The sequence below is a fragment of the Ammospiza nelsoni genome, chromosome 26 (genome assembly GCF_027579445.1).
Source record: "Ammospiza nelsoni isolate bAmmNel1 chromosome 26, bAmmNel1.pri, whole genome shotgun sequence".
NCBI lineage: Eukaryota > Metazoa > Chordata > Aves > Passeriformes > Passerellidae > Ammospiza > Ammospiza nelsoni.
In genome coordinates, this window is record NC_080658.1 from 4137753 (window position 1) to 4152301 (window position 14549).

The 14549-nt window shown below is 48.5% G+C and overlaps 2 protein-coding genes across 3 annotated transcripts; both read left to right on the forward strand.

Annotated features, from left to right (window-relative positions):
- The first annotated feature begins 120 nt into the window (after window positions 1-120).
- On the forward strand, window positions 121-1639 carry LOC132084256 (feather keratin 1-like). The gene is made up of 3 exons (XM_059489325.1): window positions 121-148; window positions 896-993; window positions 1322-1639. Exons 1-3 carry the CDS (start codon window positions 121-123, stop codon window positions 1637-1639), a joined length of 444 nt encoding a protein of 147 aa, XP_059345308.1.
- A 1970-nt stretch (window positions 1640-3609) lies between these two features.
- On the forward strand, window positions 3610-11762 carry LOC132084298 (gametocyte-specific factor 1-like). Of its 2 annotated transcripts, none has more exons than XM_059489379.1 (7): window positions 3610-3903; window positions 5812-5909; window positions 7179-7305; window positions 7868-7954; window positions 8571-8631; window positions 9727-9807; window positions 10628-11762. In XM_059489379.1, exons 1-7 carry the CDS (start codon window positions 3882-3884, stop codon window positions 10677-10679), a joined length of 528 nt encoding a protein of 175 aa, XP_059345362.1. In that variant the 5' UTR covers window positions 3610-3881; the 3' UTR covers window positions 10680-11762. The 2 variants fall into 2 exon arrangements, with proteins under 2 accessions (XP_059345362.1, XP_059345361.1); XM_059489378.1 differs by lacking the exon at window positions 3610-3903 and adding an exon at window positions 5419-5533.
- Window positions 11763-14549: the final 2787 nt, after the last annotated feature.

A 14549-nucleotide genomic window follows, 5' to 3' on the forward strand; every position in this document is an offset into this window, starting at 1 on the left:
TGAAAGGAGTCAGGGAAGAACAGGCCAGTCAGACTTGATATCTGGAAAGCTCATAGAGAAAATCACTACAAAATCCAACATGCAGTGCTCAGGGAGGAGGTGTGCCCAGAAATGCCCTAGATGCAAAAACAGATTTCAAACTACAGCAGTGAGGGATGTTCTTCCCTGCCCTGCAGACATGGAGGCAGCTGGGCAGCGTCCCAGGAGGGCAAGGGAATGCCTTCAGTAGGCAAATTTCCAGGGACAGACTCTCCTGACCCATGGAGAGTCACGCTCTAATTGTGGTGTGAGGTCAAGCCAGGCGTGTGTGATGTCTGCAGGCTTTGTGCCAGGCAGGGCTGAACTCCCTTCCAGCAAGGGCAGTTCCATCCAACATCCTGGAGAACCATTTTCAAGCACTGGGCTGAGCCCAGACCCACAGCTCCAGGCAGGGAAAGGCCCTTGCCCTCAGCCTGACTTGCTGACTTGCTTGGCAGCACTGCCACAGCTCAGGGTGTTTGCAGAATTGACAATGTGTGGCAGGACTTTGTGTGTCCTCCAGGTCAGGGTGCAAAGGGTGCAGCCAAAATGCATCATGGGGTGAAAAGAGGGGTAGAAAAGGCACTGTCCCAAGAGTGAACACATCCCTCAGGCAGTAAGGAAGTACAGAACTCCACATGGGTCACACATGGGTCAACTTGAGCCTTGATTCCTGCCCATACTATTGTGCTCCTGCACAAGAAATCCTTGTACTTCTCCATCCCACTACATGGTAGAAGCCTCCGTGACTTAGTGGGAATGTCAGAAATGGGGAAATGAAATGGCAAAAAGATGAAAACCAAACCACAATCTGTGCCATTGGGTAGAATGTTTTGCTTTGAGATGAGTGTGTAGGAAAATTACTGTCCTTGTGCAGTGACTCTGGGCCTGGGGCATTGCAGGAGCAGTATAAAAGCAGCACCTTCTCCTCACTCTCTCATCCACTCCTCTCACCTCCATCTCCTTGAGAACAAGGTGAGTTTGAAGCCTATTTTCCATTTTCTCCTTCTTCTCTGGGATTTCTTGCACATACCTGTGACTTTGTCCCGTGTGAGATCTTGCAGATGCTCTTTGTGAGAGGAGGAAAGGAGTGGGAGGTGTGTGACTGCTGGGTCTTGGCAGAAGTATTGCCCCAGTTTTGGGCTGGTTGGGGACATCCCTGGGCTTGAGGGGAAGAGCCCATGTGCCTCCTCAAACAGCCTTCAGCTCTCATTCCCAGCTCATGCCTTGGCTCTCTCATGATGAGGTAACAGTTGGATCCTTACCCACTCCTTGTGATTTATTTCTCTCTGCTCTCTCCCAGGTGCACCTGCAGCCCCAAGCCATGTCCTGCTACCCGCGGTGCCAGCCCTGCCAGCCCTGTGGGCCCACCCCGCTGGGCAGCAGCTGCAATGAGCCCTGTGTCAGGCAGTGCCAGGACTCCACCGTGTTCATCCAGCCCTCGCCCGTGGTGGTGACCCTGCCTGGGCCCATCCTCAGCTCCTTCCCCCAGAACACCGCCGTGGGATCCTCCAGCTCTGCTGCTGTTGGCAGCATCCTCAGCTCTCAGGGAGTGCCCATCAGCTCTGGGGGCTTTGGCCTCTCTGGCCTGGGCAGTGGCATCTGTGGCCTCCCCTGCTGAAGCTGCTGGGGAAGGAACCCAGGCAGTGCCAGGATGGAGCCGCCCTGGGCACGCAGCATCGCCTTGGTGCTTCCTGAGGGGCTGAGCAAGCCCTGCAGCCCTTGCAGAGAGACAGGGCCAGCCTGGGCTCTTGGCAAGCACAGCCCAGCCCTGCCTCTGTCCCCTGCCACTCTCTCCTTTCCCTCCTGTGTCCCTGTTCCCTTCTGCTCCCTGGGGCTGTGAGTCCCACACAGCCATCCTGGGGAGCACCTGCAGGCTCTGCACTCCTTTGTGGGCACCTGCTTGGAAAACACAACAGATTGTTGTTTGCCCCTGGTGCTCTCTGCATTGTCACCTCACCTTGGATTGACCCAATTTTCCTGTTTTGACTCATTAAAGTTCTTTTGCATTGCAGTCCATGTCTCCCTCTCATTTATTCCCCTGCCCAAAAGAGGATCAAGGCTAATCGACAAGAAGAGAGATTTAATCTGTGAAATAGAGAGCAGCCCGCAAACTGTATAAGTCACATCCAGGTGTTAGAAGAAAACTTGCTCCTGGAATTGCCTTGTTAAGCTTTAGGCTGGACATGCTTCATCGATCTCAAAGCTAGGGAGAGGTTAACAAAGCTTGTGAAGGAGGGCAGAACACTGCACAGGACACCAGGAATGTAGAATTTACAGCCTTCAAGGACGTCTGGTAGAACTCCCAAGATAAGGAAGAAACTAACAAAGCCAACTGAGCAATTGTGTTAAAATCAGGTCCAAGAGGGTAAAAGATAATTCCAGCAGGGGCAGATCACAGCCACCAACACACAGACCACTGACCCTGAAGAAAAGGACTGAGCACATGGACTAAATAGCATGAGAAATGAGAGATTCATTAGCCAACAGAAGATAGAATACTAATTAATAAAAGAGCTGTGTTACATGTAGCCAATGAACGACCACTCTCCTTTGTTTGCTAAAATGTACAAGCAGTAAAAATTTTAATATTTGGCATTGTGGAAGTCCACTGAGCACCCAGGCTCGTGCCACTCTGACATAAATGACTGATATTTCCCTGTGTGTAATTATTGGCTTGTAATAATGCACCAGGTAATCAATGCAATTTTTGTGGGCAACATTATCAGTGTTCTTCCCATGCTAAAGTCAAAGCACAGCACTGTGCCATCTACTGTGCAACCACAGACAGAATCAACTCCATTCCAGCCAAAATAATTTGTCTTATGTGGTGTGGTGATTAGCTCTTGCAGATGAGGAATGGATATTATGTCTTAAAAGAAACTTTGCTAACGTTTAAAGTTTTTTCGATGTGTGACTTTTTGTCCTCCCTTTAATCCTCTCTTCTCCCCTCTGTGTTGTTGCCACCAGACAACCCTGTGTTATAGATACATATTACAATATTGGCTTTTTACAAATATTAAAATGGATTTTATACATGTGGTGTTAATTAACTTTATTATAAAGATATAAGTTTTATTTCTGTTGTTAAAGAAGCTTAGACATAGTAATGAAATAGCTGATATCAGTGTGCTTGTGTTAAAATTGGATGGGGTAACACTCAATGAACACAGGATGAGGACACCTGTACAGATCTGCCAACTATCAGCACTCACTGTCTGAAGACAGTGGACCAAGGCCCAGCAACTGGAGGTGATGATAAAAAAGGACTAAAAACAGCACCCAAAAATACACACGATCTGAAAAGGTGAATACAAGGAGCAGCCAAGCTAAACAATAATTGGAACATGCAGACTAGTTTGAGGGAAAAGTTTACTCTGCATAATTGTTTATGAATATGCAACAGGCTGATGTAATTAAAAGGTATTCAAGGGGTATCTCCAAAGTTCCAGGGTCCCGGCCCGGGCTCGGGGCCCAGCAGGGCTCCAGGCCCGACCGCCCTCGATGGCGCCGCGCACGCGGCGTTGCCCCGGCAACCGCGACTGGGCGGGAAGTGCGAGAGCGGCCCGGCCCCACAGGCGACCCCACAACCGACCCCGAGGCGGACTCGGACCCACAACCAACCCCGAGGCGGATTCGGATCCACAGCCGAACCCCACAACCAACCCCGAGGTGAACTCGGATCCACAGCCGACGCCCAGGCGGACTCGGATCCGCAGCCGACCCTACAACCAATCCCGAGGTGGACTTGGCCGACAGCCGGCTCCACACCCGCCCCCGCAGCCGGCCTTGAGGCAGTCCCGGCCCCCGCAGCCGACTCCACACTTCGTCCGGACCCAGAGCGGACCCAGCCCGGCCCCGCCATGGAGCTTGAGGAGGACTTCGGTGAGGCTCGAGGCTTGGTTGGGGAGGGACGGGGAAAGCGCCCGTCGGTGCGGGCATGGTCGGGACCACAGCGGCGCCACTGGGGTCTGTTCCCCCTGGGGCCGGGTTTGTCCCGCACCCCGAGCCGGGTTTGTCTCCTCTTTGCCCCGGTCCGTTCCCATGCCCAGTGCCCGGGCCGGGCAGGCTCTCTCCCGCTGATTCCAGCCCAGGTCGCCCCACCGGGTGCAGGATTTAACTGAATAAAGCGACTTTGTTTTGTTTGGTTCGAGCGTGGCTTCCCCCCCGTGTCTCCCGGCTCAGCCGCTGCAGGCGGTTTTGGCATCGGTTTCAATGCAGTGTCGGGTACAAGGTTCTCCCTGCACGTGGCATTGTTGTGGTGCCTTTGGTGGTTTCAGCCGTGTATAAATTGCGGCTGCTTGACTGCCTGAGCTGCTCCGGGCTCTGCTCTTCCTCTGCTGCTTGTCTCTGTCCCCTTTCCCTTCACTGGCAACACATTTGGTCTTGCGTGGCGCCAGTTCAGAGGGAAAAGCTATTGGAAAAATCTTAACAAGTAGTGTTTGGCCTTGTGAATTCCTTAAACAGACAGTGCTTAATCCTGTATTTACATATATCGGTGATTAACATGCAGTAGTGGGTATGTTAGCCGGGAGAATACAGACTGTGTGCCTGATAAAGGGTGTATCTTGGCCTGACCACATAGTTGGAATGCATTCGAGGAGAAGAAACCCTCCTCAGAGGGGAGGAGGGGATGTTGGGAGGAGCATCCCCCACGCAGCCAGTGCTAAAAAAAATTAATGCTGCTTTCTCATACTGAAATAACACTGTTAGTGTTCAATTTTTCACATTTTCAGTAACAAAGCCACTTGTGATTGCTCTTCCAGGGGCAGATGAGCCAATGCAATTTCCCCCCGAGTTGTCTCTTGAGGTGAGAGGTGCTCAGAGGCAGCAGCACTGCACAGCCCAGGTGGAGACAAGGATCCTGTCTGTCCCTTCTTTTTTCATGTTCCTCTTAGCCTGAATTCTGTTCGTTGGGACTCCTGGAACAGCATTTTTACAGCTGCCAGCCTGGGACCTGATGGAGCCACGTGTGTGAGAGGAGGGCAGAGGCAGCAGCAGCCAGTGCCTAGAGCTGGGTTGGCTCCTGCATAATCCAGTCCTGAATGTGCTGAAAGCCCCTGCAGAGCAGAAAGGATGGGAGCAGCCCAGGCTGCTTGGCGTGTACCCCACAGGCAGTACTGGGGCCTTGTGTCTCCTCCTGGCTGCCTCTCTCCCTCACTGGGAATATCCATATTTATTAATATTTATATTTTAATGTATGTTGTAGACAATTATGTATGCATGGATTCATCCTGCTTCACATTCAATGTTTGTTCCTCAGTGTTTTTGCTGCTTCAGTAACGCCTCAGCTCCTAAATAATTACATGATTAAAAGCTTCATTCAGAGTCTCATGTAGCATGTTAGACACACTGCTGCCTCCAGAGTGTAACTCAATTCCTTCACATTCTGCCTCCAGCAAAACAAGCTGTTGATGGAAAAAGGATGGTTTAGGTGCTGGTGGGTGTGCCATGATGCCACTGATGGTCCTCCAGGAGAGCTGGGAAGTGCTGCTGGCTTTCCCTTGGAGTAAGGGTGGGTGCCTCCCTAATAAGGTAACCTAAAGAGTTGTTACACTCACTGGTGCTGACTCTCCTCTGTTTTAAATAATGTCTCAGTTATGAAAACTTCATGTTTAATTAATTTGGTTATGCAAAGCAGGTGCCTGCCTTAATGAATGGCTTCAAACTAAGAGCAACTAGTTGAACTCCCTCAGACCACAGCCCTGATGTGGTGCTGTGGGGTTTTCCCCAGTGTGTGAGCGATTCTCATCTTCCTAACCAGATGCTCTTCCCTGTTCTCTGTTCCCCCAGATTTGTTGGATCCAGAGAGGTTAATCCAGTGCCCCCTGGTTAAACACCATTGGATCAGAGCACGGAGGTTTCCCTATCACCTGGTGAAGTGTAAGGAGGTGAGCTGGGCTGGCTGAGTGACTCTGTGCTTCTCTGTGTTCCTGCTTTTCCTGACAAGTAGCCCTGTTTAACTTTTATTTCATAGAACTTGAGGATTTGTTTAGAGACAGCTCCAGGCACACAGGAATTCACCTGTGACCGTGTTCACAGGGGTCTGACGATGAGGGAAGAGACGAGGATCTGACTCCATGTTTCAGAAGGCTGATTTATTATTTTATGATATATTTTATATTAAAACTATACTAAAAGAATAGAAGAAAGGATTTCATCAGAAGGCTGGCTAAGAATAGAAAAAAAAAGAATGAATAACAAAAGCTTGTGGCTCGGACAGAGAGTCTGATCCAGCTGACTGTGATTGACCATTAATTAGAAACAACCACATGAGACCAATCACAGATGCACCTGTTGCATTCCACAGCAGCAGATAACCATTGTTTACATTTTGATCCTGAGGCTTTTCAGGAGAAAAAATCCTAAAGAAAGAATTTTTCATAAAAGATGTGTGTGACATTCACCCATTCACAGTCTGGCTCTGTTGGAAGGAGACAGATCTTTCATGGGTAGTTCAGGGAGGAGACTCTGGTCTCTCCCAGCAGCTCTCAGGGAGGCCATGTTCATTTTTCCACTTTCAGGGTGAGGTGGGATAGTGATCATCAAGCAGATAAAGCCAGTGTCTAAATAATTAGCAATTAGCAGAGCAGCTTGGGGATTGTCACTGGTCCATCTGAAGATGCCACAGTGTTATTTGCAGTGGCAAGGGTCTGGGTGGAGATTGTCCCTCTTGCTTAGGACAACTTTGTTGTTTCCTTTGCATCCCTTATGCATAAAATCCAATTAACACTTCCACCCAGCTCATTCTGCCATTGCTCTGTGCAGAACACAGCCCTGACCCAAACAGGGACACTGCGAGCAGAGCAAGTTGGATTTCTTGGCTAGAACTGTTTAAGAATCATGGAATCACAGGATGGTTTGGGTTGGAAGGGACCTGAAAGCCACCCCTGCCATGGCAGGGACTGCCCCAGGGTGCTCTGTAGGGAGTTTGCTGAGGCCCTGTTCTATTTCAGTCAGGATGGCTCAGTTTCTGTGAATGGAAGAAAATTCATCTTCATTTGTATTTAGTGTCTAACCAATACATTGCAATTTCTTGTTCATTTTTGTATTTTTCAAAGCAACACCACAAACATCCCAGTCTTTTTTTTCTTATGTATCAACAAGAGGTAAGTGAATTTGACAGATGTGGGGCATAATTTTGGTTTTCCCTTGTCCAGAGCAACCCTGAAATTGCAAAGAAATTGGCCACATGTCCCTTCAACGCTCGTCACCTGGTTCCTCAGGCTGACCTCAGCAACCACATCATGAAGTGCAATGACAAAGCCTTTGTGGAGCAAGATGTGGGTAAGAGACACCCCGGGGACTGAGGTGGAATAACCCAGAAGTGGGAGGCAGATGGTTGTCTGTAGTTTTGTGTGACACAGCAGCTTTGGGGAAGCTTGATCTCATTTGCTTGGCTTTGTTGGGCAGTTTCTTGATAATATGGCAGCTGCTCTGGGTAGGCTTTGCATGTATTTTGTTATCAGGCTTGTTGAATGGAAAGGTTTTACCCAAAACTGTGCAGGAAATGCTTCTGGAAGGAAGAGTGGGATGCATTAATGGCCACAAGGATGGGCTGCTCTTCTTACAGTTTTCTGTCTTCTGTAGAGGTGCACAGGCAGTGATGCCTGCATCCATGTCAGTAGGTTTCCTCTTCACTGCGGAATTCCTGCTCTGAGTTTCAGAGAGCAGGGTCTTCTCTTTTTCATTTAAAAAAGCAAATTTGAAGTTGCTGCATTTCGGCTGTCCCCAACCTATTTGCTTGCTCTTAAGCCCAGAGGTGTTTTACAGGTTTGGCCAAAGTATTTCATGGATTTTAATGGATTTAAGGGCTGCTGGTCACTGTGTTTTCTCTCTTTTCCTGAAGTGAGCCGATCCTCTGAGTCCTCACAGGAGCAGCTGAATAATGGGAGCACATGGCAGGCACCTCCAAGTGCTGAAGACTGGGAAACAGGTGAGGAATTTGCCCATGTGCTGCCTTCTTCCTGGCCCGTGTGAGCCCAGGAGTGCTCAGGGCTGCCTTGTAGGACACTTTGCTTATCATTCATGTGAACATGGATCTCTGAACCCAGCAGGCTTAGCTTGGTATAGAGAGCAATCCAAAATGCCTGCCAGAATGAGCATGGGAAGAGATTTCCAAGCACCCCTTCCTCCCATAAGAGCTTTTGTGCCTTATGTGTGGTGATAGCAATGGAAACATTCCTCATAGGTCAACTTTTCCTCCCTCTTGAACATGTAAAAATATGACAGAAATATTCCTGATCACAGAATCCCTGAATGGTTTGGCTGGGATGGCACCTTAAAGTTCATCTCATTCCATGGGCAGGGACACCTTCCACTGGCCCAGAGTGCTCTAAGTCCCATCCAACCTGACCTTGGACACTTCCAGGGATCCAGTGGCAGTCACAGCTTTTCTGGGCACTCTCCCCACCCTGCCAGGGAACAATTCCTGCCCAATATCCCATCCAGCCCTGCCCTCTGGCAGTGGGAAGCCATTTAAGCCACTGATCTGATGGTGGTTTCTGGGCTTTCTTAGTTCTGAGCCAAAACATCTGCTCTCTCTTTCACAGACTTGCTGGAGGGATCTGAGTCTACTTTTGTGTGGGGTGTGATCAACTCTGCCATGAGCAGGTAGGGAATGGAAGTTTGATTCTTTACATCAGTTTTGTTTATACAAATATTACAGCCATCTCCCAGCCTCACCTTAATGGCTGAACAGGAGCTGCCTTTGCTGCTGTAGAGCCCTGCTGCTGGCTCAGTGTGTCCTGCTTCCTCATGTGGCCTGGAGCAGAGCAGGAAACCCTCAGGAGCACTGATACTGCTCCTGTGTGCCTGTGGCAGGCTGCTCTTTGAGTCCTTGGGAGATTCCTTGTGAGCTCCTTCCTCTTGGGGTCTGGCAGATGTGCTGGAGTTGGGCCCTGTGTCAGCAGAATCCTCCCCTTGTGCCCTTTCCAAAGTGTGGTCAGAGTTTGGGGCAGGGGTAACAAGGATGGACAGGAAGGGGCTGCCCTGGCTGGCAAAGTGTTTTAAGGTTTATTTAACAGGTTTATTTAATAGGTTTATTTACAATCCAGCAATAATCCTGCCCCTGGCAGCTCTGAGTTCTGTGTGAGCTCTTCCATAGGGGCTGACCTGGTTCCACCTGTCAGACTCCTTGCAAAACCTTTGAGTTCTCCGAGCACATCCAGCTCTCAGCACCACCAGCAGGGTGGCACAGAGTAATAGTTGCCTCCTCAAGCCAGGCCTCAGAAGCTCTTGGAGGTCTATTCCTCACCCAACATAGCTCAGCTACCTTTGGAAGCATAAAATCAGCAGGATGGCTTCTGTTGCAGTGTTGGAAACAAAGGGGTTTAATAAAAAGCAAAATAACAAAACTCTTTGCAGAGAAAAACCAATCCAGGTGCAAGAGATTCTTGCTGCTGGTAAAACACCTCACAAAAGCAATTTAGTTCCATTGTTCTTTTCTTTTTCTAGTGAATTGCTTAGGTGGGACTTTTTGGCCATCCTTAAGTTTGAGGTGAAGTCCCTCAGGCCTATGAAATGTCTTTTTCACCTCATTGAAGAGAGAAACTTCTGGGCTTTTTTCCTTTTTAAGGAGACAAAGGATACTTTTGTCACTCCATCAACAAGGTGACACATTCCTATAGCACAGCACCATCCCCCAGGGCGTTGCTGCAGTAAATGCATAAATGTGAGCCAGAAGTAACCAAATTCACTCAATTCCAGCCCCATCAGTGAGCAGAACAACTCATTGCCTTCCCGGATGCGGCCCCCTGAGACCCTTCCATACAGTGTGTCTGCAGGCCTGTGAGTACTGAGCTCCTGAATCCCTGTGACAGCTCTTTGTGGCTCCCCCTGCGTGGACGGAGCAGCTTCTGAGGGAATCTGCTGCTGGGATCATCCTCTGTGTCCTTCCTTTGAGGCATCCTCTCTGTTTCCTTGCTCCATTCCTGTGGCCCAGCTTAGGCAGAGCTGTTTCCTGGCCACGTTGGCTCTGTCTCTCTAAACACAGCATCCCCATTATCCCCTTTCACCCCTCACTTAAACCAAATTTTTCCTTTGCTTTATGCTCTGTTGACTGTCAGGCTCAGCTGAGTCAGAGCTGAGGTGAAACTGGGTCCTTAAACCAGCACCAGTGGGAGAAAAAAGTACCAAATTCCACCTAAACCAAATTATTCCTTTGCTTTGTGCTCTGTTCACTGTCAGGCTCAGCCAAGTCAGAGCTGAAGTGAAACAGGGTCCTTAAACCAGCACCAATGGGGGAAAAAAATACCAAATTCCATCTGGGAGAGGGAGAGAAGGAGCTCCAATGCTGAAATGAAAGATTTTTATTTGCTTTTAGCAGCAAAGCAACAGCTTTGAGGAATGATTGTCCTGGTTCCCACTGGGAGCAACTAAACCTGGTGTTCTCAGGGCACTGCAGGCACAGCTCCTGCACATCCAGAGACAGAATTTCCACAGTGTTGGGCTGAATCTGGCAAACCAAACTGAAATGTCACTTTTAGACAAGCCTTGTTGCCAAGGGGACAAATGCAGCCCCTGCAGAGGCCACTGTCCCTTGGGGGAGTGGGGAAAGTTGTTGTATCTTTGTCCATCTCATGCAAAAATTGTATTTTGTCCTTTGCAGAATTCGGAGTATTAGTTCCTCCCCTTGGAATGTAGTTTTGCCCCAGCAGTAAATGTCTCCCTGGTTTGGACAGAAGAGCTCCTGCAGAAGACAGACATGCTCTGGACCTGATGGCAGGACTCTCTACACCTGGCTTTTGTTGCCTGATATATTTCTTGTAACATTTGAATATGTGGAACTGTCCTTGGTTGGCAGATGTTTCCCCCAACCACTTGTTTTAAAAGTTACCCTCACCTTTATTTGGTGAATTTTGTTACTGTTTTTCAAAAAAATAGACTGATAAATGTACACTGAAACCTTCCTAGCCCAACCTTGGGTCATGGTGGCTCCCTGTGAACAGAAAAAACATCATAATTGCCAAGTCTCTGTTTTTTGTAACAAGAAAACTTAGAAGTATTTTACTATGCATCCACATCTTGTTTTTATTTGGTTGGAGTCTGAGTTTCTCCACTCAGGGTATGACAAGCATTCAGGCTGGGTTTTAAACTGTGTTGTCAGTTGCAGAGACTGCTTTGAGAGCATCCTGACCTCAACTTTTGCACCTTCACACCTTCAGCTTTGCCTTTATCACCTTGGGCCTTGCATTTGTCACCTTGGGCCTTACCTTTGTCTCCTGTCTGTGAGGAACTTCCCCAGGCAGACCTTAACTGAAAATCCTCTGCAAATTCCTTGCATCACAAACAACTCCAAACAGAGTGGACACTGAGGTGCTTTTTCCAGTTTCCATTCAAGTTTTGCAGTTTTCTAATGCTTGAAACGTGTTTGAGAGCTCTCAGGTGCCTGTTCTGCATTGGGGGAGGAAGGGAGTAGGAATGGTTTAAATCAGTAAAAATGCATGTTTGGGACTGAAAATGTTCAGATCAAGCAGTCTGTTTCTAAACATGCAAAGTACAAAATGGGATCTAAATATACAACCATAAAGAATTAAGATGCCAGACATGATGTTTGTATAGAAAGAGATTAATGCCTTTATATTTCCCCCTAAAAACTGGATTTCCACCATCTGTATACTACTAGTAGAAAATAATACATGTTGACTTGAATGTGCAAAATTAATATTCTTTTAAGGTTCTGTCAACTTATCTCAAGGTTCTTGTTAGCAATTTAAAATAAAAATGTTTTAAATTGCCTGCAATTGCTTTTCTTTGGAGTCAATAAATGCTGGCATGGGAAGCTCTTGATGAGACCAATCACAGATGCACCTCTTGCATTCCACAGCAGCAGATAACCATTGCTTACATTTCCTTTCTGAGGCCTTTCAGCTTTTCAGGAGAAAAAAATCCTAACGAAAGGATTTTTGATAAATTATATCTGTGACAGTGCCCTCTCCTTGGCCATTCTGTGCTGACCTCTGTCCTTGCCATGTCCTGTTCCATCAGGGCTTTCCTGACCCCATCCCTACACACCCAATGCTGACATCCCAGAATGACCCAAGGCAGCAAATCCTTTTTGCTGTGTCCAGCACAGCCAAGGCCTCTGGCAATATTCCTGCCCTGTATTTGCAACTCCAGGATAATTTCCAATCCTGCTGGGCTTTAATTTCTGCTGCCCCTTTCCAGAACGTTGATAGGACTCTGATCCCTCTGATTCCCCTTCCTTTCTCTTGGCCCTTCCCCTCCCTAAGCCAAGGCACAAAGATTTCCAAGAGGAGTGGAACAGGAGCTGAGAAATGCTGAGGGGAAAGAGGGAAAATCCATGCCAGGATTCCCTGGAGCTGGGAAATCTCCATGCCAGGGAACTCCGTGCCAGGATTCCCTGGGACTGCAGAATCTCCATGCTAGGGAATTCCATACCTGGATTCCCTGGGATTGGGGAATCTCCATGCCAGGATTCCCTGGGACTGGAGAATCTCCATGCCAGGATTCCCTTGGACTAGGGAATCTCCATGCCAGGAATCTCCATGCCAGGATTCCCTGGGATTGGGGAATCTCCATGGCAGGGAACTCCATACCAGAATTCCCTGTAACTGGGCAATCTCCATGCCAGGATTCCCTGGGACTGGGGAATCTCCATGGCAGGAATTTCCACGCCAGGATTCCCTGGGACTGGGGAATCTCCATGCCAGGGAACTCCATACCAGGATTCTCTGGACCTGGGGAATCTGCATGACAGGAATCTCCATGCCAGGATTCCCTGGGACTGAGAAATCTCCATGCTAGGGAATTCCATACCAGGATTCCCTGGGATTGGGCAATCTCCATGCCAGAATTCCCTGGGACTGCAGAATCTCCATACCAGGATTTTCTGGGATTGGGCAATCTCCATGCCAGGGAACTCCTTGCCAGGATTCCCTGGGAACTGGGAAATCTACATGCCAGGAATCTCCATGCCAGGTTTCCCCTGGGGTGCAGGGCTCATCATCCACGGACCTCATGGAGAGAAAGTGAGGCAGGAGCAGGCAGCTGACAGAGCTTTTCCCTTTACCCCCAACACCTTCACCTTTATGGCCTGGGAACAGATGTTTTCCTCCTCCAGCTGAGAATTCCAGCCCTGGGCAGTGTCACCATGGGCTTCTAGAGGAGGTTGATTTTTAACACATCTCCTTGAGCTCAGACATTCCACGGTTAACCTGGGGAAGAGTGAACAGGGAGAGGCAGACACAGAGCAGGCTTTGGGCCAAGTACAAACATCCTCTGGTAGTTACTTACATTATCTTCCTTCTAAATTAATTCTGTCCCACCCAATCATCATCTCTTATCACTTATTATCTCCCCCTCTATTCTACATATACCTTACCCTCATTTCACTGGTTTTAAGTGCTCAAATACTCACTGGTTTCGTTTTTTTAAAAACATTTCCCTCTCAGATTTAACCCCAGCCAGCAACTAAACATCTCAGCTCACTGCCCTCCACAAGGAGATGGGGGAATTGGGGGGGAGAAAGTAAAACTCGAGGCTGAGATAAGAACAGTTTAATAATTGAAAAAAGTTAGACATAATTAATAATAAAAAAAAATAATGAGAGGTGGAGACATAAAACCCCAGAGAGACAAGTGCTGGCGCCAGTACAGTTGTTTAGGACCCTCTGACCTCTCCCAGGCCATCATTCCCAGTTTTCATACACTCAGAATGACTCTGTGGTGTGGAATATCTCTCTGGCCAGTTCAGGTCACCTGTCCTGGCTCTGTTCCCTGCCAGCTTCTTGAGCCTCTGCTCACTGGCAGAGTGAAAAATCCCTAATTTAAACCATTGCTGTGTTATCAACATCACTGTGTTATCAACATTACTCCCATACTGAATCCCAAACAGCCCTGGGAACAGCTGCTGGGGAGGAAATTAACTCAATCCCAGGTGAAACCAGGGCATAAAACCTTCCCTGGATTTCTTCCACATGCCCAGTCCCACTCTCACACACTCCTGGAGCTTCAGTCCCATTTGAAGCTGCTGCTCGGGGTATCAAAGCCCCTCAGGGCCCACCCTGACAGGACCCAGTGTGGGATCTCAGCACCTCAGGATGGAGGTGCAGAGTGGCTGAGACCACCCTTGGGGGGCTCGGGAGTCCTGGAATGTTGCCGGAAGCGTCTGGTGGCTGGACTTTGATCCTACACAGGAGACGACGCCTGTATGAGGACTGGGAAGGTTTCACTGGGTGAATGGTGAAGGGATAAGTTAATTAGAGTGTAAAACACAGGGTTTAGGATTTCTGTACAGGGGGGTCTAAAGAAGTAAGATGGAGGAATTGGGGCGTGTCCTGTTCTTCTTCTTCTTCTTGGCCTCCATCTTCTGTGGTGATGGTGGCACTTTGGGATTGGTTATTACTAGAAGTGCACCGGTTAATAAGGGTAGAAGGTATTGGGGAAAAATGATAAATATTGTACACGTAACTTCGGGTATAAAGATAAGTGACTGCCCAGGAGCTTGTGGAGTGTGCCCATGGCTGGCTTGCTGTGCAGACCTCTGTCGGGCTGAAAGAAAATCTTTTA